This window comes from Erithacus rubecula (assembly GCF_903797595.1).
Source record: "Erithacus rubecula genome assembly, chromosome: 3".
In the NCBI taxonomy this organism is placed as follows: Eukaryota; Metazoa; Chordata; class Aves; order Passeriformes; family Muscicapidae; genus Erithacus; species Erithacus rubecula.
Window position 1 is genome coordinate 89,157,681 of NC_136689.1, and position 27,161 is coordinate 89,184,841.

The 27,161-nt window shown below is 39.9% G+C and overlaps 1 protein-coding gene across 1 annotated transcript in view; it reads right to left on the reverse strand.

Moving 5' to 3' along the window:
- Window positions 1-14,972: 14,972 nt before the first annotated feature.
- The window catches only part of NR4A3 (nuclear receptor subfamily 4 group A member 3), a 29,253-nt gene continuing 17,064 nt past the window's right edge, over window positions 14,973-27,161 (reverse strand). The window contains exon 8 of the mRNA XM_079300247.1: window positions 14,973-18,044. Within this exon, the coding sequence (XP_079156373.1) occupies window positions 17,782-18,044 (263 nt within the window). The 3' untranslated portion in view covers window positions 14,973-17,781. The remainder of the gene's footprint in view (window positions 18,045-27,161) is intronic.

Consider the following 27,161-nt stretch of genomic DNA (forward strand, 5'->3'; position numbering starts at 1 on the left):
CCCCTGTGGCGCTGCAGGAAGCGATGGAACAGGAGCTGGCACAGGCTGAAGGTTCTGCCAGCAGAGTGGGCGCTCGCCGAAGGGGCGGCACTCGGGCTCTCCTGCACCCTCTGGGGCTGGCACCTTTGCTCTGCAGCTGCCCCAAAGACAGGCTACCAAACACTTTGCTCTCACACATTTGGTAATTAACAGTGAAATGATGGCTGGGAGTGCTGAGGCAAATTAAGAAGCATGTTATCAAGAGAGTGCTGTGGAAACGGTCCAACAGTCTACACCAGGGAGGCTCAGGCACAGAACAGGAGACCTGCAGAGATGTCTGAGGTTGCACAGAGGAGTCTTCTGCCCCATTCCCAAAAAAGGTTGGACAGTCCAGAAGCACCTGCCAGCCCTGCCAGCTGGGAGGTCTCAGCACTGTACAGGCTGTTGCTGTCCCTGTTGCCCAGCTAACCAGCAACTACAACTAAGCAGCTAACCAGCTGGAGTTTGGGGAGCCAAGATGCTCCCTAGTTACTCAAAAGTCATCTTTTGGGAGGACTACAGAGCTTTACTTCTTTCAAGAAGCCCCATTCGTGACCTGGTGTGATGAAATTCTCTGTGTTCTTTAGTACTTCCTTGGTAAAACCAGCAAAAATGGCTCATTTATCTGTAAGGGACATTATGTGTTGATACAGAAAAACTAAGCATCCCTTGGGAATTACCTGTGGTGGCTGCTCTTCCATTATTTTCTCTAGCCCTTCCTTTGGCAACAGAAAGGTTCATTTTTCAGGAACATTTTAGGTTGATATAGATTATCTGGAAGAAAAAGAAACATCACATACAACAATCAGGGTGGCATTGATTAAGTTTTGCTTTTTTTTTTTTTTTAGCTGTGTGATTTTGATATAAAATATGAAGCATGATTCCAGTAAACCACTTCTGAAAGACCCTTTGGCCTCACAGATTATATTCTTTCTGTGTGCTGTGCCTTTTAGAGCAATTTCATCCAGCCTTTATATCAGCTTCCACTGAATGTCTTAGAAATGTTAAAAATCATCTAATTCAGCATTGTTCGATTGCTGCATATCAATACTGAAAACAGTGCAATGCAACCTTCTCATTCTTTGTGCAAAAAAAAGCAGCATTAATAATGAGAAAGGGAAAAAGGAAGTATGACAATAAATTCAAGAGGCTGTTCATTTAAGCAGCTTCTAAATGAAACATTTGCACTTTGTGAATAAATCTGCATCCTGATGCCTGATACCTGGAGCAAATCTTGACATACCTTGGGTATCTTAATGTTTGGGAGATAGGTCCAGTTTTAAGGGTAAATTGCCACCTTCCACACATTTGGCTCTCAGTACTCTCTTCTCAACACAATTGCATCATAAATTCTGCACTCAGTAGTTCATGTTCCTGGAATGAATGAATCCTGGGAAGGAAACACAGCAGAGGGAAAACAGATATACTATTTCTTGGCTTCCAGGTCTCGTGTGAGCTATTAATTACAAAGCAACCTTAAGGAAGAATGCTGATATCCACATATAGCCCCCTTACCAAAATAAACTTTCTCCAGAATTCACATACACCATTAAAATTCAGAAATAATTTCAACATACTGAAATATTAATTTCAAAGGCATTTCCCTAGGTATAACAGGCATGGGAAAGGGAGAAGAGGTACCAGGGGTAGAAGTGCATGACAGAGGTAGATTGCTCTTGTGAGGACTTGCCCATTTTCCTGGTGGATTGGAAGATGCTCTCTCTCATGGAATAGATGCCTTTTCCACAGCAAGAGTGGGGCTGCTGCCCAGGCTCAATATATCCATAACCTCTGTAAAACAGCTAAATCCCAGCCTCAGAGGGTACCAGCAATTTTTAACCAGAACTAGATTTAGTATTTTCAAGTCTTCAGATAATTTCATTTTTTTTCTCAGACAGGGCTGTGGTCAAGTCATTGTGTGGAAAACATTACATAAGGTTTAGGGAGGGACTGGTAAACTGATGTTGGTAGAGGAATAATGCTAAATTGTGAGATGTGCATGTGACAAGGAGAAAGTAACTCTTTAGAATATCCTTGCTTCCCCTGACTGATAACCAATTACCACCATTTTTAAACCTGGTGGTTAGTTCATTTATGTTTTCAAGGTTGCCTCTGGAAAAAGAAAATAGAGACAGAATTTTGTTTTTAAAATGACACATCTCCAAAACTGCTGGTATTTAGAATGCCTATCACTGAAAAGGTAGAGCTTGAAATAAATTGCAAGTGTGATGCATATCAGGGTAAGCCTCAGAATTTTCCCAGATATTCTGAAAAGTCTGGAAAAAGAAATGGGTGCCTGGGGCCCTGCTTAGGCATCTGTTTGCCATATGTTTTCACTAAGGAAATGAAATAAAATGTCAGAAAATCTGCAAGAGGTAAAATGTAGGAGGCACCAAACTAAAAATAGCAATACTTACATGGAGACTGGACATCTGGGTCTTCATGGGCTCAAAATGGAGTTCAGCTAATGCAGTTTCTACCAAGTGCTTCTGAAGCACAGTGCTGCTGGTCCTCACAGAAGCCATAGCTGATCCATGGATCTCCCCCAGTCCCAGAGCAGGGGGAAGACTAGATTGATTGCCATAATTGGATACAGGATAGACTAGAACAGCAAGTGAAAAAGTTACACATGTGTGAGGTGCAGGTGTCAGACATGAAGGGAAACTTGTCATGACATGGGGTGACATAACCCCAGGAGAGAGAAATGTCAGTGTGTGCTAACTGATACAGACCACTGGCAGTGAAATAAAGCAAAATGTTGAGGACTTAACTAGATGGGAAAACCACTGGAAAGACAAAGGAGTGCAGGGAAAAAATGTTGAAGGGAACCTTATGGGAACAAAAGAAGAAAAAATCTGGAGCAACAAGTGGGAAACAGCACAGAAACCAGAACATAAATATGTTCAGTAAAGTGCATAACTGTATACAAAAGCTGTACACAAAGTCTATTAAACCAATTAAAAGCTAATATAACTGTGTCCTTCAGAAAACAGGCAATCCATAATATTTTATTGCTATTGTGGCCATCAGTGTTATTCCTCAACTCTAGATTTGGAGCTGGTGAAACTGGAACAGCTCTGTCAAAACTAATAGAGACAGCAGCTTGCACCAGCAGGAAAATAGGGTCTTGTCTGTCTGCATGGAACCTTTGTCAAGGTGGTGTGTGAGGACATTGCTCTGCTGATTCCTAAAAATAGAGTAACTGGCTGTGTCAGTCATGCAGTGTCAGCATGGATGTTACTAGGACTGGATGAACCATTTAGTCTTTTTGTTGTCATTCACAAATCTTTCAATAACTGATCTTCATTCCTCAGGATAGATTCATTTTTCAAGGACCTCACCTGAAACTTTAGAAGGAAAACATTGTCAATGCTTGTGAGTTGTTAAAGGTGACTAGTTGCTGCTTGTGATGTATAATTTGTCACTTCAATTGCATTGCAGTTTTTATGCTCCATGATGGGACACATGAATTATTATGCAAATTTAATCAGTGGAAACTGTAGCAATGACAAAATAATTCACTAATAGGTGGATAGGAACCAATTCCCGAGTTACATCCTTTTAGTTCCACATAATGGAACTAATGGTGTTTAAAATCCATGGATAAATGATTTGAAGTACAGGAATATGACTATACTGTATGAGGACAGTTGTGATTGTCAACCAAAGCAATAGCTGTGAACCAAAATAAAGTTGTAGAAGATAAAACAAAGAAGGTTTGTTTTACAAGACCTGCATTCCATGTAATCATATTGATTATTGTTAGATGCAAGTATTCAATTCTATGTTGTGGGCTTCTAAATGAAACTTCTCATTATGTGTCCAGGTTCAGCATCTGAGAAACACATCTGTATTTTCTTATATTATCTTTCTGCTCTTTTAAAATATTTGGAATGCACTGGCAGTTCAGAGGTCTTTGAGGTTTTTTCCTGTTTTCCATGTTGTGTTTTCCTCTAAACTGCTTGATTTGTACATCTGTAATTGCAGCTGAGTCTGCATCATATTTTTATTCATTCTAGATATCAGGTTTTCTAGATCATCTACAGTGTTTTATTGGGCAGATTTATCCTCCTGCTTCCTTCTGAAATCAGAAGAGAAACAGTAATGAACACATCTGTCTTTTCTGAGCCTCCGTTCAAAATTGTAATACCTGTTTCTAGCAATGGACCAATATTTGGTGCAGAGTTTTTTTACTCTGTTTCTTGAATGTTCCTTCTAACTATGTTGCCCATTGATCTTTTCTGATATAGCTGTTTTTATCAGGGTACATTTTTTAAAATTTGCAGTTTACCACTATTATCCTTTTCCTGCATTCTCTATATTTGTATTGCTAATTTTTTACTAGAACTTCTGCATCATCTATATTTCACAATTTTGTTTCCTTCCCCAGCATGAATTCCTTTCTACTTGCAAATTTGCATTTTGGCTGGGTTTTTTTAATACCCAGTAGAATGTTCTTGTACAATTTCCAGTTCCTATTAATATTTCCCACATTAAATTGATGTTCCTAGCACGTTAAAGCAATAGGGTTTCTTAAGCTTGGACAAATTGTCCCTTTCTGTTTCTGAGTGGTATCTCATTCAATGAAGCAGATGAGAGAGGGTTCTGGTTACAGGTAGCTAAATAGGAAGATCTTTACCATCTTAAAGTGTCTGTATTGACTGCAAAATGCCTATGAAGGCAATGGTCCAGTGGGATGCAGGAAAAAATAACAAAACTTCACTAATATAGGTATGTAGTTTCTAAATAAATAAATAAATAAATAAATAAATGCAGTTTATGCATAAATATGTGTATATGGGGGTGCATGCTCAAAAAGTTTTTAGTGATAAGGGCTCACAAAAACAAAAGTCAAAGCTTTTGTTTAGACCAGTGCTTGATGAGTAAGCACACTGTTAGGTGTCATGATCAGCCTGCACAGCCCATTTCTGGCTTGTCCTGGCTACTGTCAGGATGCTGGGCTAGATGGACCTTCCCTTGGAACTATCACGACTCCTTATGTAGTCTTAATCCATGAAATTAAAACCTTCTGTAATTGTGGATCATGTGCAGCTTTCTAACTATATATGGGTTTTGATGGACCTTCCCTTGGAACTATCACGACTCCTTATGTAGTCTTAATCCATGAAATTAAAACCTTCTGTAATTGTGGATCATGTGCAGCTTTCTAACTATATATGGGTTTTGATTTTAACTTCTTTGCTCCCTCTTTCCTCCCTACTGAATTACTGCCTTTTAAATGATCATAAAGTCATAAATCACCCTTGTAATAGTCAGTATTGAAAACAAACCCTTATATGAGATTTTCTTTTTTTTTTCCCAACCTAGTCTGATTGCATTAATATACAGTTAGTGACATCCTTTGCTTTTATGTTATGACATGCAGGTTTCTGTGGCAGGTTTGGACTCCACTGACTTGATGGTGCCAGTTCTTCACAGTATGGGAGGAACTACAATTTGAGGTTCAAATCAGTAGTCTACTTCCAAGGAGTTCCTATGGTCTAGAAATGTATAGGTTTAAAAACAATATGGAGCCAATAACTAGACTCTTATTTTAGGGCAGACTGTTAGAAACGCTGCCCATTGCAGCTTCCTGTCTCTCTCTAAGTGCAGAAAACACAGTAATTTTGGGAGGATTTACTTTTTAGGCCATCTTAACATGCCTTCTAGCCCTGCAAACCTGATGGGTTTTGCAGTCCTGGCTGAGTCTGATTGAAGCTGACATCTGTGGGCTTCTGTGAGGGATGTGGGAAGAACGTACTAAATATGTCAGGTTAGAGTCTCCCTAAGCAATCTGACGATTGTTAGTCCGAAAGCACCACTTTGGAAAAGTGTGCTGACTCATGGCATGAGAGGGGAAGGATTTCTTTTCTAAAGCAATGGCCAGATATGGTAGGATCTGGATTAACTTCTTAACTTTCCCAAAGTTGCCATGCACAGGACCAATCTCTAAATGTCTCTGTCCATAAAATTTCTCTCCATACAGCAACTATAATATTTTTTCCTCTGTCTCTTTTCATTCTTTGCAAATGTCTTTGAACCTGAAGGTGCCTATGGATGTCTCCAATTATGTAAATGAAGAGAACTTGGCACAATAGGCCCCTTATTTCAACTGGGAGTTCTGCAGGCTACTCCTGCAGATAGTAAATAATATAGGGAAAATATATTACAATAGGCCCCTTATTTCAACTGGGAGTTCTGCAGGCTACTCCTGCAGATAGTAAATAATATAGGGAAAATATATTATGTACAAATGATATATGGCAATAAGATTCCAAAAAGTACCCATGGCTATTCTTAATTCTATTTGATGCTATGGGTTTGCAACAGATGTAAAAAATTCGTCCAAAGTATCCTGACAGCAAATGGGTAAATAAGTGTCTATTCATAGCATTGGAGACCTGTAAGGAAAGGACAGGAATCACAGAACCACAGAATGTCTAGGAGTTGGATGGGACCTTTTTAAAGATCATGCAGTTCCATATTCCTGTAATGGGCAGGAACACTTTCCACTACACCAGGTTGCTCACATCTTGGCCTTGAACACTTCCAGGGATGGGAAGTGGTCTTTCTTCCAAGTCTTCTCTCTACACTGAAAGTCTGCAGTCAGGTCTCTGTGGAGCCTTCTCTTCTCCAGGCTGAACAGCCCCAGCTCTCTCAGCCTTTCTTTGTAGGAGAGGTGCTCCATCCCTTTGATAATTTTCATGGCTCTCTAAACCCTCTCTTACAGGTCCATGTCCTTCTTACACCAGGGACCCCATAACTTGACAGGGGGAGCACAGACAAGACCCCAACCTGGGAAAATCAGGTTAATTTTAAGCCAGATGAGTTTCTTGCTGTTTCTCCTCCCATCCACATAATCCCTGCCCCGGCCCAAGGAAGGGAAGGCACTGCAGACAGAAGAAGTGAGTGTGGTGTGTTGGTGTCCCTGCTGCTGGCAGCTGTTCTGCAGTGTGCTAGTCACATCTGCAATGCTGCAGCCTGAATGATGCAGTAGCCCAGGCAGAACCAGGCCTTTATTGAGCTGCAAGAGTAATGCAGTATGGAAAAGTGGAAAATGACAACACCAAATAGTATTTTCCACTATATTTATTAGATTTTGGGGATTTTTCCTGCCCCTGAGAGCCCAGTAGCATGATTCTGAAGCCTTTTAATGTTGCATTAACAACTCCATCTCATGGCAAGAGAGGCAGACTTGGAAGCTTGGAGTAAAACAAGCTTTTTTAGAAAAAGCCTCATGTTTCATAACAGAATTTTGAAGTTCATGACATATATTTTTATTTATATATTATCTATATTTATCTATGTTTTCAGTTTCTCAGGTTCAGCCATCCTTGTTAACTTACCTTGAAGAGTCTTTCACTGAAAGCTATAACTTAGGTCCCCAGTGGGTGCAATTCTGCAGCTGAATGTGCAATGCATCCTGGTTCTCTTTCCAAAAGACTGAAGTGTGCCAGCCTGCCCAGTGGATGGAAATACTTTCCACTGTGCTTCCCTCAAGAGATCAGTTTAAAACAGAGCATCGTTGCTTCTGTAAAATTTGAACCCAGAGCCCTCCAGCTTTGACATTTTATTTTCATGATTTAAATTTGTTCCCCAACTCCTTAATTTCAAAGGGGCAGCAGTCTACCAGAGTTTCCTTTAGCAATCAGACAAAAAGCAGATGTTCATGCTGAATATTGCACAGCTCTGTACAACAGGCAGGAAACTTCATGTAATAAAATTACTCAGTGTGGAAATTCTTGACTGTGGCCCAGTTCACAAAGCCTGCAAAAAGCCCTGTCATGAGTTTGACCATGCCCTTTGAAATTAAGGATAGGGAGAACAAAGTTAACATGAAAATAAGGTCCAAAAGGCTGAAGGGCTCTGGGTTCAAATTTCTCAAAAGCATTAGGACTAGGTTTTAAAATTGATCTTTGCAGTGAACTGCAGCAGGAGGCATTGTCAAAAACTGGGAAAGCTGGTACAGTCCAGTCTTTTCCTCAAAAAACAGAGAGGCAAACATAAACTTCTGAGGCAACAGAATTATTTTCCTTTCAAGGCTTTCTTTAGATGTTAAAGTGTCTGGGGGAGCACAGAGCTTCTTCCAATGGTTCACTTTTGACTTGAATGTCCAATCTAAATTTATTTGTTTTGTTTTGTTTTAACACATCATAATGTTTATTTCAATAAGATCTTCTTATAAGGTATAGTAATTCTTCCCTGGTTTCAACTATAATCTCCTAAAAAGTTTCAGTGATTTACCATCAAGACCAACTTTCAATTCCTTCATACCTTATGAGACATTTTTCCAGAATTTAAAGGGTTTTTTACCTCCCCATCACATAGGGAAAGAAGATGGTGATCAGACTCAGAATTTATTCTTCAAATACCCATTTTCCATTAATAATGTAGAAAATTCATTCTCTATTAGAAACAAATGATATTATTTAATCTGTAACAAAGATGATTCAGGTACTTCCATTATTTTTCTCTTTCTATCTAATTTGTAGTGTCTTGAACTATAAATATATTCTATCCAATTTGATTTTTCATATTCCTTTCCAAATTAGATTTTTTCTCCTTGGTTTTGTTTGGATGTCTTTTTTATTGGGAAGCCAGTTTGGCAACCAGCTGGGACTTGTCCTTGAGTAAGCTGCAGAATGGGAATCCTTTACTTTGAATGGTAGACACTTCTCTTTCTTACCTTGAGCATGCACAATGAAATAAAATCTCCTTTCTTGCTGGTGATGCATTTGTGATGATAAATTTTCCTTCTTCCTTTGTTAACAAATGAATACATTTTGCTTTTTGAGAGGCTCAAAAGTTCACTACCAACACAGGGCTTGATAAGACTTTTGAGATAAACTTTTGGGCACTAACTCAATTGGATAACCATAATACATGATTAGTCATAGTCATAGAATGGTTTGGGTTGGAAGGGACCTTAAAGATCATCCAGTACAAAGCCCCCTGCAAAGGGCAGAGACACCTTGCACTAGACCAAATAGCTCAGAGCCCCATCCAACTGGAATAATTCCAGGGATGGGGCATCCACAGCTTCTCTGGGTAACCTCTTCTAGTCACACAAACTTCAGAATAAGGAATTTCTTCCTAATGTCTAATATAAATTTATCCTCCATCAGTTTAAAACAATTGTCCCTTGTCCTACCACTACACTTCCTGATAAGGAGTTCCTCCCCATCCTGTCTCTAGGCCTCTGTACTGTAAGGACACAACGAGGTCTCCTGATTCTTTCCTCCATGTGAACATCCCCAATTCTCTCAGCCAGTACTCATGGGGAGGTGTTCCAGTCCCCAGTCACCTTTCTGGGCCTCTTCTGGATGCACTGGAGCAGGGCCATATCCTTCTTATATCGGGGGCTCTAACCTGAACACAATTATTTCAGGTGGGGTCTCACTAGAGGGGAGGGAAGGATCACCTCTCTTAACCTGCCAGCTGCTTTCCTTTTGATGCATCCCAGGGTATAATTGTCTTTCTGGGCTGTGAGCACACACTACAGGCTCATATTCAGTTTTTCATCTGCCAGTCTGGCTGGGTCCTTCTCCACTTCTCCTTCTCCTGCTCTCACTTGGTCACCCAGCCTGCATCCATGTTTGGGATTTACCTACGCACAAGAGTTTGCACTTGGCCCTGTTAAACTTCATGAGGCTCATGTGGACGCAGCTCTCTATATTATTGCATAATAAATTGTCCATAAATGCCTTTGATATGCTTGAATTAAAATATTTAATATGATTTTTTGGACGTTCATGGAACTCAGGCTTCTGTAAACAGAAGGATTATAGTCTGCCTTGAGCAAGATTTAGCATCTACCTTTAAAAGTAGCTTGGAAGATACAGCTAATCTTCCATACCTTTCCTTACTACTTTTGGACATGCTGATGTAGGACCCAGCTGGTTGTACTGAAACTTGGACTAATTTGAAGTGGAAGAAATGGAGCTTAACACAAATCCAAGTAGGACTGCAGTTACTTCTTAACTGAGTGTGTGAGAACATAAAAGAAAGGTGGCTGCAAATCAGAACTGAATCCTGAGGTCATGCAGGAAAAACCTGCACACAGAATGAAGAAGTCAATCGTTAAAGTAAGGTATAATGAGAAATGGATAAAAGAGGGAAAATTATATGGGACTGCACTGAAAACATTCCAAGTTGCCAACCCTAATTAGTGTTTGTGAAATCCCTGACTGTTGCCATGGCAATAAATGTGATACTACAAATGCAGCATTCTCACTTCTTCACAGGATCAAGCTAAGTTGGAAAGGAGCAGATCCCTATGTAAACATCAATATCGTCAATTAATTAGGAAACACAGCAAGATAAATAATAAGAACCCATAAAAGGTAAATTAATTTCTGTTTTCTCCTTGCTGTATTTGGAAGTTTCCCCAGCATCAAGCATTTCTGTAATTCACTTTCATTCTATGGTAATGTTTTATCACAGACCACTGTGGAAGTTGTCATGAAGAGAGTTTTTTAATATGTTATTTAGTTAAAGCCAAGTTTAACTTAAAAGGCTTTGGTTTATTTGAGCTATTTCAGCTACTTAAAACCATTTATTTCTTTAAATGTCACTTAGGACTTTTATTTATTTATTTATTGGTTTCTTTGAGATAAAATTGTACCTAAATAAGGCCTGGATTCTCTGTTCCTTTTAGAAAAACTGATAAACAATGTAAAATGGAGCAGACAATCCTGAGTGCCAGTGAGTGGCACATACAGGACACCTGGGGATCAGTCCAGACAACATGGGTTAATGAAAGGCGTGTCCTGCTTGACCAACCTGATCTATGACAAGGGGACTCACTTAGTGGCTTTAAGAAAGGCTGTGGATGCTGTCTACCTAAACTTCAGTTAAGCCTTTAACACCATTTCCCACAACATTCTCCTGGAGAAACTGTCTTCCCATGTCCTGGATAGGTATATTCTTTCCTGGATAAAAAGCTGTCTGTATGGCCAGACCCATAGAGTAGCAGTGAGTAACATCCAGCTGATGTCTGGTCACAAGTGGTGTTCCCCAGGGCTCACTGTCGGGACCAGTTCTGTTTAATATTTGTATCAATGATCTGGATGAGGAGAGCAAGTGCACCCTTGGTAGGTTTGCAGACTCTCACCAAGATGGGTGGGAGTATCAATCTACTGGGTAGGAATATTGATCTACAGAAAGGCTCTGCAGAGGGATCTGGACCGGCTGGATCACTGGGCTGGGGCCAGTTGGGTGAGGTTCAACAATGCCAAGGGCTGAGTCCTCCCCTTGGTCACAACAACCCCAGGCAGTGCTGCAGGCTGGGGGCAGAGTGGCTGAAAGCTGCTGGTGGAAAAGGAGCTGGGGCTGCTGATTGACAGTGGCTGAACATGAGCCAGTGTGTGCCCAGGTGGCCAAGGAGGCCAGTGGATACCTGGCCTGAATGGGGAGTAGTGGCCAGCAGGAGCAGGACAGGGACTGTCCCTCTGTACTTGGCACTGGTGAGGCTGAACCTCAAATCCCGAGTTCACTTTTGGGTTCCTCAGAACAAGAATGAAATTGAGGTGCTGGGGTGAGTCCAGAGGAGAGCAATGGAGCTGGTGAAGGGTCTGGATGGGAAGTGCTTCAAGCAGTGGCTGAGAGAGCTGGGATTGTCTGGGGAGAAAAGGAGGCTCAGGGGTGACTTTGTCACTCTCTACAACTGCCTGAAAGGAGAGTGTAGCCAGGTGGGGGTTGGTCTCTTCTAGGTAGCAAGTGATAGGACTATAAGAAATGGCATCAGGTTGTGCCAGGGAAGGTAAAGATTGGATATTAGGAAAAATTTATTCACTGGAAGCATAATCAAGCACTCAAATGGGCTGTCCAGAGAAGTGATGGACACCATCTCTGGGGTAGATGTGGCATTTGGGAACATGGCTTTTTATGGACTTAGCAGTACTAGGTTAACTGTTGGACTTGATCTTAGAGGTCTTTACAATCTAAATGTTTCGATGATTCTGTGAAAATATTAAACAATGTGAAAAAATGCCTTTTCCCCCCATGGTCTTGTCTTGGGCATAACTTCAGAACCTTGTACTACTTGAGTAGTTTCACTATACACACATAGGGATCTTGCCACATACAGAACATCATTTACATTTGTGCTATGGTTTAACCCCAGCAGGCAGCTCAGCTTCACACAGCCACTTGCTCACTCTCCACTGGTGGGCCCAGAGACAGAACCAGAGGAGTAAAAGGAGAAAACTCTTGGGCTGAGATAAAGACAGGTTAATAGAGAAAGCAAAAGCTGCACATGCAAGCAAAGCAAAATAAGGAATTCATTCATCCCTTCCCATGGCACACAGGTGTTCAGCCACCCCCAGGAGAGCAGGCCTCTCTCCTGCTTGGGACTTGGGAAGACAAATGCCACCACTCTGAATGTCCCCACTTGCCTTCTTCTTTCCCCAGTTTTTACTGCTGACCGTGATGTGCACGGAAAATCCCTTGGGTCAGTTGAAGACAACTGTCTTAGCTGTGTCCCCTCCCAACTCCTTGTGTACCCCCAGCTTTTATCACTGGCAGGGTGGGGAGCAGAAAGAGCCTTGGCTCTGTGTAAGCACTGCTCAGCAGTAACTAAAACATCCCTTTGTTACCAACACTGCTTCAAGCACAGATCCAAAACACAGCTCCATACCAGCTGCTGTGATGAAAATTAACTCCATCCCAACCAAAACCAGCATAAGGTGCTTGTTTATAAAGAAAATCCTTGGTTTTGTGGGGTTAGGTCAGAATCTTTATCTCATTTGATTTTCACAACCATATAACAATTTCAAGTATTTAAACTCCTTCTGTAATCAAATGCAGTCCGAATATTCCATATTATAAATATAAAGATGACTGATGCCAAAAAAGAAAACAGAATAAAATTTGCTATAAGTGTTTCCATTTGGAAAACAAGTTTCTTTTACTTTTATTTGACAAATCACTGCATTGGTAATACTCACAAAAGCAGGTCTGGAATACAATTCTCAAATGTATCCTCTGCTGCTAAGAATTTGATTAACTGGCACTCCATTTATTCAATTACTACATCAATGGTTTGGCATTTTTAAAAGTTAATCCTTTTTGTCCATTAGTAATTATTGTTTAATCCATACCTTGCAATATTCCTAATGGTTGGTTTCATTAATTTAATAAAGGACAGATAAGTATTTATTTTCTAAATACTATCTAGTTTGGTTGGCAAGATTGACCACGATTTTAAATAGTCTCATGGATGACTTCATAAGCAGGGTAAGAAAGGTCAGTTTGAACACCTGGGTTAATTTTGAATTTGTCAATGCTTCTATCATGTTTTTATAATTCCATACAGTGGCAGCATAATGGAAAGAAAATGAAAGCAAAGAGCATTCACTGGACACTAGATCAGCAAACAGAAGGTTTTATTCCCAACTCTATGTCTGAGATGCTGTATGCCCTTGGGTTGGCATTCTCCTTTTCTTTTGATTTTGTCTGTTTGGACTGGAGCTTCTCCTGGGCGGGTATTGGAGGTGCTAATTAGAGTAGGTAGCAAAATGGGGTCCTGATCTCTGTTGTGGCCTCTAGGTGTTGCTATAATACAAATAATTAATCAAAAGACATGTCTCAGTGTCCACAGAGGGTGTTGCCAATTTTTCCAAGAACCATGCTTAATTTCATACAGTTAAACCCCTCTCCCTTCTCTCTACAGCATAACTGAAATTTTAGCTTTGTTTATTGGGCAAATGAACCTGAATGTGAAAAGTAAAAGCAGGAAAGCTGTAGAGATTTGACTCACCTCTATTCAAAGTTCCTCATTTTTGGGTGTCTTTGTCATAGTCTCTTGTCCAAGGGTGGTTGCTACTAGAGGAACCTGCTATTATATTCCTGACTCTGCCCAACCTTCCACTGCCAAAATCAACCATTGGGCATCACATCCCTTATCAAGGCCTCTGCTGCTGCTGTGGTTTAGGGGTATAAGCACACAAGGCACACATAAAGACACAAGTGCAGGTTAGATCAGGACATAGACCTGTTCTCATGTCTAAGGACACCAGGACGTAAAATAATTACTTGTAAGTTTAGTAAGGATACACTTTGTCTTGTAGAGTGAAACTTCAGACCCTGGTGTGGCTTGATCTCAAGATCTGCATATTTTGCTCAGCATAGGGCTAATATGCAAAACTCATTGTCATTAACAATCTTAAGATTCACAGTTTAAATTTTAAAAATACAGCATAGAAGAAGAGCAGCCCAACAAAACAAACAGAAAATAATCTGGACGAGTCAGTACAACCTTTTGCTCTGTCACATTTCCAAGGAAGGGGCTGCCAGTGCTGCAGCCCAACCCAGCACATCATTTGATGTAACCCCAGCCGAGCAGCTCCTGCAGAACAGCCCTTGCAGAGGTGTGCTGGAGCATCAGTGCTCAGGCCATGCCCAGAATAGTGGCAGATACCTCTCAAAACTGCACTTGTTGGAAATGCATTTGTAGCCAAACAGTTTTGTCTGGCAGGGGATAAGCAATCCCTCCTGCAAAGCAGTGGCACAGTAAGGAAAGGAGCTGGATGCAAGTTTGAAGAAAATGATGCAGGTGCCTGCTGGAGCGATGCCTTAGCAGGATTTACTAAGGCAAAGGGGCTGAATATGGGATGGGAGCTCTGTCCTCATTCTGGCCACACATAGGTGAAACAATCCTTGCAGCCATCCACTCCCTTTCTCTGTGGCCTCATCATCTCTGCATTAACAGCAATCCCTTTTTGTCATGGAGGAGAAATAGTGAGGGGTGAATAGTCTCTCTGCTCTGGTCTACATGTGGTTCAACCTCTGGGACAACCATGGTCCAGCTCTCAATATCTAATTGAGATTGCATAACCAGATACTGCAGGCATGTATTTATATAAAAGCTATTTTAATCAAAAGACTAGCCATTAAATTGCCAGTGTTCTTAAGCATGCTTCACCAATTTTTCCACTTTTAAGACTCAAGTAGACAATTTTTTTAATGTTTTATAAATGATAAAAAATTCACATCAGATTTTAACAGAGTTAAGCATACTTATTCAACACACATGGGGCCTCTGAAAAAAATGTTATTCAATTTAATAATTTTAATTTACATTGTATATGTACATGAGCATTTCTTTCAACCCACAGGTTAACACCACAAAAAAAAAAAAACAAAAGGAAAAGAAATAAAAAAGAAAAAAAGTACTGTGGTTAGCTGAGTGAAGAAACTCTTGAGACACTGTTGTCTGAAATAAAAGCAAGGCACTCTCCCTTAACACCTGATATATTCCTGAATTCTGCTTAGACAAAGGCATGTTCACACTGAGAGAGCTCTAAGAATAGTAGTAGATTTATTCTGCATTAACTCTTTCTTTTACCACTGTGACAGGTCACCGGCTGTACTCTAGGATGAATCAGTGTATTGAAGTTGACATGAAGGACAATTCCACAGATGATGGGATTTGGGAGAGTATCACAGCTAAGACTATCTATGGAAGACTGGAGGACACAGACTACGTGAAATCTCACACGGGGCTCTCAACCTGCTTCCTCCCACTCACATTCCACTTAATAAATAAACCTTGCTCAACAAAAAAGCAATTTTACTGTACTATGCTGATTTGCTTGAAAATCCTTGATAAGGGCCTGCTCGCAAAAAGCTCCTGCAAGTCCTTGTCTGGCTGGTGCTCAGCACCTGGCAGGATTTGTCCCTAGATAAAAGCAATTTCTCAAGGGACCTTGTGTCTTACACAAGGAGACAAAAGCAAATAATCTTTTTTTGGATTTTATGTCTGTATGTTTTTGTATGCGCACATGTGTGTGAGTGTATATATATATATATGTATATATATATATTTAGTATATACAAAAGCAAATTCAGTCAAAATATATTTGTCTTGCTGGTCAGGCTTGTTACAGCAACCTACAAGAAACATTAGCTTCTCTGATATTTAATTATGCTATTATGTTTGCACATAAGCTTAAAAGTCAATACAAAAAGCAATACTTTTCCAAATATTATCTGCAGGTAAACCAGAAATATTAACTATAGTGATTAGAAGTCTGTTTCCCTATTGACACTACTATAAATCTTGATATAAGAATAATTTTTTCATAAAAGCACATCCAAACATAGTAAGTGATAAAATACCAGATTACTTTTTGAAAACCATACAGTGACTCGATATCTGGGTTATCCTTTGCAGCAATTAGGCAATTCATTTGGCATCTGTTTGATTGTATAATTTAATTTCCATATAAACAGCATAGTTTAAAAAAAGACAAAAGCTAGAATGTTTAAAGCTAACAAAAGATACAGTGACATCAGGTTGACATTCAAAAATTTCTTTAGCAAAATGACCAACAAAATTTTGACTTAATACAGTGCATATAAAGTTTTTTAGAACTGAACTTTTTAAATATTATTTGAATTTAGCAAAACATGAGCAAGATTTTAATATCAAAGTGCTAAACAGTACTGCCTTAGAAGTCACTGCAAATAAACTGTAAAATAATTCTGCTTGTGATTTGACAGATATTTTATATACAAATGGTTAATAAAAAGACACGCGCACACACACACGCACACAAATATAGGTATATACATATATATACATACACATTATATATATGTATATAGTTTTCCAACTGGTGTATCTGAGTCAGTGTGAACACCCCATTTAGTTATCATGTGTAACAGGGTTCCCATGAGCTGGCAGTCATTGCAATAAATACAGGCAAAGCCATTACAATATACCATGCATACAAACATTTATACAAATAAAGACACTATGCAACAAATTATCTCATATTAATATGGCATCAACAGTATAAACATACAAAAAGGAGTACGAACACGGAATGTTTAAACGCAGCCCACTATATCCTTCCTAGCACTTACATTCATACTATTTTACAAGACTTGCTTGTTCTTGAAAACCATCTTCTGTCTGTTTACTAACAAGTTGCTTGTGTTAGAAGTCTAGAACTGAACTATCCCTGATACTGACCCTGTATGCTCCAATCACTACTTACTCGGGTTTCCTTAACTAAGGAACAACTGAGCCACAATTGCTCCCGTGTCTTCCACATACATTTGTCAATAAGTCACGCTACATGGAATCAAGTTTGGAAAACTCTGTCAGGTAAGTTAGTGCATGTAATTTTCTCCCTTGATTTCTTCTGTTTGTTTTCCTAGTAAAATAAATTAGTTAATAAACAAGACTTAGTAAGACAGCACTTTAAAAAATTGCACTTGAACATGGGAGCTAACAGCCATTGTCATTTTGCTATATTTGATTTGTATGAAATGTTTAATTGAATGTACTTTGCTAAAAAAGTGAATTTTTGTTTAGATTGTGCTGATGTATGTGCCCTTGATGCAGGAAGTATGCTAAAGGTATCCTCACAAAACACATACTACCCTGGCAAACAACAAACTGCTGTTCTTTCAAACACAGCTTCTACAATTTTACTCCTCATGGACCATGAGGTGTTAAACAACAGATTTAAAACAGTCATGTTAACCTTTTACTGCTGCTGGGATAGCATTGTCCAAAAGTGCCATATTAGCCATTTAAAAAACCCAAATCACACAAAAGAAAACAAGAACACAACCCCAAACCAGTAAGCCAGTAAGTTTCAGGCCTCAGGTTGTAAGGACAAAGCGCCAGAAAAGACCTCACGTTAGACTCGGAGCGGCTTTTCTGTTAAGTGAGGGCAGAAATGTTAGCTGTAAGTCACGATCTGTTTGCCTGCTCTGGTGGGCGTTTGCCTCTCAGGAGGGTGGTTTGACTCAGAAGGGTAAGGTGTCCAGAAACAGCCTTTCGATGATGGAAGGGGCTGGCACCAAATCTTCCAGTTTCAGGTAAAAGATGCGCTGCAGTCCCAGTGTGCAGAGAGAACGCAAGTCAGCCAGAACACCCAGTACCTTCGGCTCTGCAGACTCGAGTGGTTGTCCTTTGTTTTGGCAACTGAAAGTTAAGTGATCTTTCAAACTGCTTGTGATCTTGTTGCATAGCTCTTCCACTTTCTTTGGTTCTTTTAATCCATGTCGTTCTGCAAAGCCAAAGGGAAAAACCACATCACCAACCCTATCACAAATGGAGAGAATGTGTTTTCTTAGGCGTAACTCAGGTGCATACTCTGGAACTCAGAGCAAAAAGTGCTCTGGAAGTGTAGATTTCTCAGAACAGCTGGGGTTACATGGTGTCAGTTAACCTTTCTGCCACACAAAATAAGAGAGAGCAAGTGCCCTTTTCTCTTTATCTACTATAACAGGCAACAGAGATGCTCAGTTATGATTGAAATTCTGGTACAAGGAATCCAAGCATCCTGTGTATCTGACATAATTTTCATGATATGAGACAGAATTAATTGGGTGATTTTCCAGCAAAACTATCACAGGAGGTGTTTTGGAGATTTCCGTGCTTCCCCACCAGTTGTGAATGCTCAATAACTATGGCAACCATTACTTATTCAGTGAATTCAAGTGGCGATCAATATCCTTAGCCAGCTCCATCAGCACCCGGCCTAGAATTCCACCAGGAATTTGCAGGCACTCTTATAAGAAACTAAAGGCACCTTACTACCCTTTGTTATTTTGATCAGCTGCTGCTTTTTAGTTTATTCATCTTTAAAAGCTCTAAGATAAAAGAAGCCTGGAAGTTAACTATTTTGCTTTGAATGAGCAATCCCTGAACAGCTGCTATGTTAACCATCACAAAAACCTCAGCACTCCTAAAAGGAAGGGGAGCTGGGGTTTGTTCCCCTTCAAATATCTTTTTAAAATACTACAACGATGTTAAATGCATTCACAGTTCTTTAAGCATAAGTAGAATGAATCAGATTTGTGATTCATTAAGAGCAGGCTTTTTACAGGGGAAAGAATTCTGTGTTGTTTGCTATCAAGGCTTAGTGGGCAACAGAACAAAAGAAAATTCTAAACAAAAATCTCAAATTTGTAATGTATTAATTTGCCTCTGACTTTGAAATAGACAGGCAAGTGAGAAATGGCTTCACATCAAAGTCATAATAATTTACAGGTGAAAGAGAATTGTGCTAGATACGGTAATCAAAGAAAATGCAGGTTATATTAAGTCAATTACATATATAAAATAATGAAAGCAGTGGATAAGGAGAAATTGTGGCAGTTCTTGTGTTTGATGCTTTTGAAGTCATCTCTTTCCCTGGGCCTCTTTCCCATCCCTGGCAGCCAGCAGCCACATTGTGCCCATTGTCCCCAAGTCTTGCTCCTCCATGGAGCAAGCAATAGACATGTCCTCTGCCTGTCCCCTAATGAACAGTGAAAAGAGCACAGTTCTCTTTACTTCCAGAAGCAGGAGTATTGCCTGCACAGTGGTGCCTTGCCCAGGCCTGTGTATATAAACTCCTTGCTCACCTGTTTTGGCCTAGGTACTCTTTATAAACCAATAAAACAGATGGATTCAATGAGGGCAGTCAGAAATGCAAAGGTCTGGTTTTTCACTGTTATTCACCCATTTTACACCTTTTTTTTTTTTTTTTCCGAAGTGTATTTACTTAGGCAGAGTTAGCTCCTGAATAATACTGGTTTGGGATCAGAATCAGAGATAGGCAGACATGGACATTTCTGTCCAGAAGCTCCTGTGCTCTATCATTTAAGTACCATCAATCTGCACTGTTGTTTCAGAGCAACACTTATCCAAGCAGTGACATCTGCTTCAGACATCGTTTTCACCTTGCAGGAATTAAAAACCCTAGGTATTCTAAGTGCTTTGTTTACATTAAAACATGAGAAGTCAATGAATATTTAAAGCCTTTCCAGTAAATGGTGTATAGTGTAATTATGTAAGCTTTAACTATACAGGTCACTGAGAGTAAATACTTAGGCAGATTTTGCCATTAAAAATCTTGGCAGATAAATATTTTATACAGGTTGGAAAAGCTGTAGGGCTTTTTTCTTTTTACCACTAGCCTACTGAGAGAATCTGCAGGACATTAAATTAATCTTGCAATCTTTGAAGAGTTCTCATCTTTTAATCTGTTTTGTTTCCTAGCTGTGCAGGTGAAGATATTTTTATAGATGTAGGGAGCTGGAATATAGAATGGATCCAAAACCCGACTACGAATCAGCTGAGCACATTTTCAAACTACTGCCTCAGCAGGTGAGTAGCTTGCTGAAAAATATGGAAAATTATCTCTGGCTCTGGAACATGCAGCAACTTTGTTAGCATTTCCAGCCAGAACTAAACAGCTTGTCTCCCACTGACAAGTTCAGAAGGTTTCATGAAAAAATCATGTCTTTTGTGAGTAGCCATGAAATGTACCAAGGCAAAACACTATGTGTACAACGATTATCATATTAGTAACTTACTTTACATAACAAAATAGTGGGGATTCAGAATTAAGAGATACTCTGTCCTTAAACTCTGGTGCTGAAACACTATTGAAACAGTCCCTGATAAAACAAATTGTCCTCCCCTGAGTGAAGTGCCATACAATGGCCTTCTCTACTTGCAAAAATCTCCATAAGGGTTAACTCCTCGTGCCTGGAACTGCCTCTAGAGGTTTCAGTCTTAAATTCCTAAGGCATCCATAGAAAGTCAAAGCCATGTATGTGGAAGCCCTTCTGCTAGTGCACCAGCACTGCCACTGCAGTCTCTGGTGTTAGAACACAACTGCTTTCTGAAGAACACACTCATCTAAGAATAGGCTCCTCTCCTTGGTAGACTAGGACTTGGTAGACTAGACTTGATAATCATCTAGGGCCTGATTTGCTCAAAGATTTAGATTTAACAGGGTTCAAGTAACAGGAAATGTATTTTCTTGCCTTTTTCACTCTCCCAGTTCTGTCTGCACAAAGACCCACAGTCTTTCTTATGCAACCTAGCAGCATGAGGCCCTTGGAGTGAGGATGTGCAGTGGAACTGAATCCAAGTGCCTCTAATCATTTGCTGCCTTCCACAGGATGTTCTGATCCACATGGGAATTATAAGAGCAAGATTTATGCCAAGAAGTATACCGGTCAATATAGATTTTCACTAACTGATTGAGGACATGTGTAAATATTTCTGTATTCAGACTTTCTTATATTTACAAGGACATGTGTAAAGTGAATATAGAATTTCTCAGCCTGTAACAAACCAAGATTAGGTTTTAGGATATCACTGATTTTTGAGAGAAAAATGGTGATACATGGCAAAGATACTGTCAAAATGAACACTAAATGCCCCTAAAGCTCTGCAAACGTAGCTCATCCTGGTAAAATGAACACAGCAAGATTTTACGCCTTTTTCCTTTTCCTGGGAAGCTGAATGTGGTTTTGTGCTATCACTACACTGATCAGCAAAAACTCGACAGGAAGAAAGCAAAGAAATCCATCACCAGCTGTGCTAGTCCCTCTTTCCCTAACCTCTGACCCAAGGTAGATCACGCCAGGGTTAGGCAGACCAAGCACTACCTTTACAGAAAATGCCTCTCAGAGAGCATCAGTATCTCAAAGACCCTGGGCTCTGCACTCTGTGTCACAGGGTATCACTTTCAGTCTCAATTAATTCTGAGGTGTCCAGAAATGCAACGGATGAACACTGCAGACTTAAAATAGCCTCTCGATTGTCTTGGTTTCAGTGTAGTTATGTGATTTTCTCTTCCCCCTTTACATTCCTCTTCCCCTTCAATAACTCAAATAAGCACAAGGCTCAGTTGCCTACTGCTTTCTCATGCACACACTGTTACACAGGAACATTGCAATTTGGCAGATCCAAGAGTCTCCTTTCCTGTTGCAGTCTGGCCCATATTTATCCTGTGTAACTCTCAGACACTTCACAAGGGTCCCCAGTCTCAGTGCACAGATCTCTCAAACTCCTCCTAACATCAGTGTAAGGATGGGCATTTTTAGAATATTATTAAAATTTTAGGTGTATGAATCATCTTCTGGAGGTGCCCTGTATTCTCCATCAGCTGTGCAAGGTACCTAAAGTCAGGTGAGATGAGTGGCCACACAGAACACCATAGTTTGCTCTCTCTTTTAAGAAAACCACAATATAACATGGAGACTGCTGGTTGCTGTAGAAGCAAAGAGTTCTTGCCTCAACAAAGAGGTGGGAGTGAAAAAGGAGGAGTGAGTACTTCACTTTGACGCTGACAGTATTTCCCTCAGCTAAGTGGAAGGGGGAAGGCAGACAATGCAATCTGGAGGGGTTTTTTTTTATAACCAACTCTCCTACACTCCTCCAGTCTGCCACCTGCTTGTGTGTAGACCCAGCACATGAAGCACCCACTCCAAAGGATACCCTGGCAAGAGGATTGAAGGATATCTGCTGCTGAAGAGTAGGTAAGTTTCAATTCCACTGGGAGGTTGGACAAACTCGTGCAGAAGGAACTGCAGCAGTCATACTCTTTTTAGCCAGCCTGGTCTCATTACTGTTTCTTGGTATGACTGATGGTGCTAAAAATTGTGTTTGTAAACTGGAACGGAAAGCCCAACAGCAGGAAGACAAACAGAAACTCCTAATTAATTGAAACCTCACAATATTCTCCAGTGGTCTGGTGCCAGTCTAACAAAGTGTTAGGAGTGTGAATAAGCCCAATATATACAGTGGCTCTGGGCTGGTCTGTAACACACTTAAAATAAAACATATGCTGAAAGAGCTTGGCTGAATGAGGGCTAGCATGCTCTGCACTCTGCAGCATCCCACTGAGATGTCAAGTGGGCAAAATAATAATGGTTTGATGTGGATAGAGAAAGGAAGGGGCAGAGAGGAAAACCTAATCAACGAGGAGAATGAGAGAGAGAGAAAACACTAGCAGTTTTCAGAGCAGGCAGAAATTTGAGGCTATATTAGAATGCACCCTTGAGATGATCTGCACTGGACTCAAGTCTTTCTGTTTTCACATTGTTAAAATAACCTAACAAATGGTCATCTGGGAAGTTTAGGATGCATTTTCAAGCATAGGCTGTGTTAGTACCTAGTCTACTCTGCAAAGCTTCATCTTCAACAGTATCAAGTCCATCATGGAGTGACTGTGCAGGAACACTTGTGATCCATGAATACATTAAACTCATAGAAATTGTCCACGTGGAATTAACAACAGAACTTGACCCAAGATGACCAGCATTTCCTTTCCATGTCAGCACTCTTCTTTAGCTCATTAGATGCTACATACCAACAGAATAAGTGGTCCAAAGGAGAAGAACATGACAGACCTAATTTTTTTATTTTCTTAGGCATGTAAGGTGAGTGTCATGCATTGTTTCCTACCTACTTTCTTCTGGGTGATGCTTAGAGCAACACTCATATGCTATGGAGGAAGTTATGTCCAGCCTTTCTAAACCAACTAAAGGAAGTAAAAAAAGAGAAGAGAGACAGAGAGAGGAAGATCCTAAAGGAGCACCTTACAGTAAAAAAACGTGTTTCAGCACAACAAGAGTTCTATGTTAACTGTTTGCAAGCCTCCACAGTAAACTGGGTGCTCTTTTAAGTTGATACCTTATCTCAGAGGACCAGAAAATTCATCAGCAACCTGACATAATGCTTTTCGTTATAGGCAATATACCACAGATAAAAAATAGATAGAAAAAGCAAAAATATCTGAACTTTCTAATGAAATATATAATGCAAAATATCGTACATGCCTTTAGTAAAAGCAAGTAATGTAGGGAACCACAGTGAAAAGAACAAATGCCCCTACACACCTATAACCATGCATCCTATGCTGTCATCTGAAGCTGTGGTTGGCATAGGACATGGAGCTTTGCAGCTCCAAACAACTCTGCAGGGTTAATGGAAGGTCACTGCAACTACTGGAGCTGTTACTGGGGAGACAATATGACATCTCAAAATGAAGGAACAGCCTTCACTGTATTCACTGAGAGTAAATACTTAGGCAGATTTTGCCATTAAAAATCTTGGCGGATAAATATGTTTTAGGACACTGGGACCAGTGGAATTTCTTTTAGACTCCAACACTGAATTTTACATTTATTCCCTCTTCCTTCACTGGGAGACAGATGTTAGTTCTCCCTATCACTCCTGAAGAACACAGAATATGAGAGAGTAGTGACTCCTCTTACTCTTCTCCCTTAGCAAAACTGCCAAAGCTTAGTAGTAAACAAGAGGGTTTGCTTTCTAAGGACACATCTTTGTTTGGGCTAAGGACAGCACTCATGAAATCAAGAAGAATTAATGGGTCATTATTCCCAGAAGAAATTTTATCTGGAAAGACAATTCTTGAATTCGATGCCAATTCTGTACAGCACCTAAGATGCTGTACAGTATTAAAACAGGCTGTGACTACTACAGATCACAGGGCTGCTTCCTTTTCCTTCTTTTGGTTAAGGCATCAAGTCATACGCAATTTGCATGACAATCAATAAAATTTTGCTCAAGGCAGCATTCTGGTTTTGCATTGTTGTTACTAAGGCAAACAACTAGATTCACAAAAGAAAGCTTACCCACTCCTTATTTTGAAACCTAATGACATGGATATCCACCTGGAACATGGGACAACCATGGTCAGATTCCCTTCCTGCTGAAATCAGACCAGAGATAGGGCTTTGAGTGTCCCTCAGACTACCATCAGACACAATAGACATTCTGTGGCCTGTGAAATACATCAAGTTGTCTTAAGACAAAAGACAGTGGTAGTCAGTAGCTGGATATCCTATGTTCCTGGGGAAGGCTGCTCTTCCTTGGTCTGACTCACAGAAAGGGCTTGAAGAATTTACTGAGTATCCATTGCTTCCAGCAATCCTTTACAGGAGAAAAGGGTGCCTTCCCTGGAGATAAAGAATAGCACCTAAGCCACCCATCTAAATCTAAGCCAAGCCTCAAAACAATATTTTAAAATGTTCAACATTTCAGACTTCTTCAGGTTTTATCTTTCCAAATTTTCTTTGTTATTTTTTCTCTTTTGGTGTGACTAGCTGAAAAACCAACACATGGCTTGTCATACTCAAACTGCAAGGAGGAGAAAAGAAGCCATTTTTTGTGGGATGCCACATCAGAGCCAAATCTCAAGGTCTTTCTGAAGAAAAATTTCAATACACTAGCTAGAATCACTTGATTTCCTCTTACATGCTTTATTTTTAATATTGTTCATCATTATACAATGCTATCTGTTTACAGGTGACCAAGTTTCTGGCTGAGTCCCTGAGTTAGCTAACTGCCCTTGGACATCTGAAACCTGTGAATATAAGTCACTAGAGCTTTGGTCTAATTTAGATCACATGAAAATACATGCTGTCCTTAGACCAAATCAGCAGAGATATACCAGCCTCACAAAATAAAAGAATAAACAAAAAACAAAATTAATTTTAAACATCAACTCACAGAGGAAAGAAAATCAAGAGAAGCTTGACAAAGAGAATCTTAAAGCTTCTATAAAAGAAATTGTTTCCTTTTAAAGGCAACAATTGCTTCCATTTGTTCAGAAACTTTGGGAAGAGTAGCAAAAGATACCAAACTCCTGGAAGTGTTGTGATCAAGGAAAGGAAGAAAGGTGGGATATATCCAATAAAAACCTATTTCTAATTATCCTAGGGTGAACTGAACCAGCCACTGAACAACTCTGATCCCTTATGTAAGGGCAAGCAAGCAGTGCTTAACTAAACAAATTACCATGTTAAAACAGAGCATGGGTTTCTAAGGGGAGTAAGTTTTCCTTCTCTACATTTGTTTTTTGCTACATTCACTTAAGCTTGCTGGGAATCCTGTTCATCAACTTGCAAATTCCAGTTTCCAGGAGGATAATCAAGAACACACTACCTATGGCTACCTAAAAACCACATCTCATATATAGTAAATAATCTAAATCACTCATATGTGCTATATATATGAGCATATATGCCTGTACATATATACACAGAGAGGCAGCACCTCTCCTTGATTTAGAGATATTTGAATGCATATATACATACATAAGTACATTGTGTATGTATAAAAGTATCCAGACACATACACATTTATGTACACATATATGTAGGTGTTTATAGTACACATATATAAGTAGGTGTGAACCTATGCCAGTGGATGAGAAAAAAATAATTTGGGAATGTTCTTTCTGACTTTAACATACCTCTTATTTTGGGCCTTTTTTTTTAAATACAGGGATTTTTTTATACAGAGTAAAGCAGATCCAATTAGTTATTCTGGTCTTAAATGTTTTATCAAAGGAGCCAGAATCTGGATCTTAAAGAACCTTTTTCAACTGCAGAAGAAATCAACAGAAATTAATAAAAAACCTGAAAATGCCTAAGAAACAAAGAACTACATACATACACTAACCCTTCACCAAATGCAGGAAGGCAGTGTACCGTGCAAACTCTGGAACCAAAATCTTTGCCCCACAAATGTCAGCAGGAATTGGTCAACTTTATTTTTCGTATCTGTCATTGAGTATTTTATCTCAGGGTTGCCCTGACACCATCATATCCTGGGTTAAATGAAGACTACAGCTGGTGTTGTTGAGGCCACTGCCTGCAAAGTAGTGGATGCCCGAAACGCAGAAGTAAATCAAGGAAGCTTATAAGCATCCTTGGGAAGATTCAGCTCAGGGCACACTGAAGCCCTGCCTCACTCTGATGACACAATTACACTGTTAAACTGCCAGTTTTTCTGATATGAGTGTGAAGCTCATTGTGGAGATGACTTCTGCTCCAAATTCTGCTGTGTGAAAGGGTCAGACACCCTTTCTCCCAACTCCTGCTGCCATCAGCCACATGACTCTTCTACTGCAAGATGCCCAAGGCTTTATTGCTTCAAGAATGCAAAAATGACACTTTAAAAGGTTATATTCTCCTATTTTGCATTTACTGGACAGATTTGGCAAATTCTGGCATTGGTTTCCTGCTGCTCACCCCAGCAGGCAGAAAGGGTCTTACGGTCACACATGCACACCTAAAAGCTTTCGTACAACTGCGGGATGTGACTTTTTTCTCATTTTTCTCTGATTTTCTTCTCTCAGAAAAGCAGTACATGGAATACCTAGGCCAGCCTGGCTACCAAAAGCAGCCTGCCTGCCCTCATGGAGCACACTTTCTGCTCTAGCTACCCTACTGAGAGATGAGCTACACTAGCTGTACAGCTTCTAGATCTCAAGCTGCCTTGATATTACTATTCCTACACAGAAGACCTAGCTCTGGTAATTTCATTAAGATTTTCTGGGACTTCAGCAAGTATCTTCAATATTTTTGTA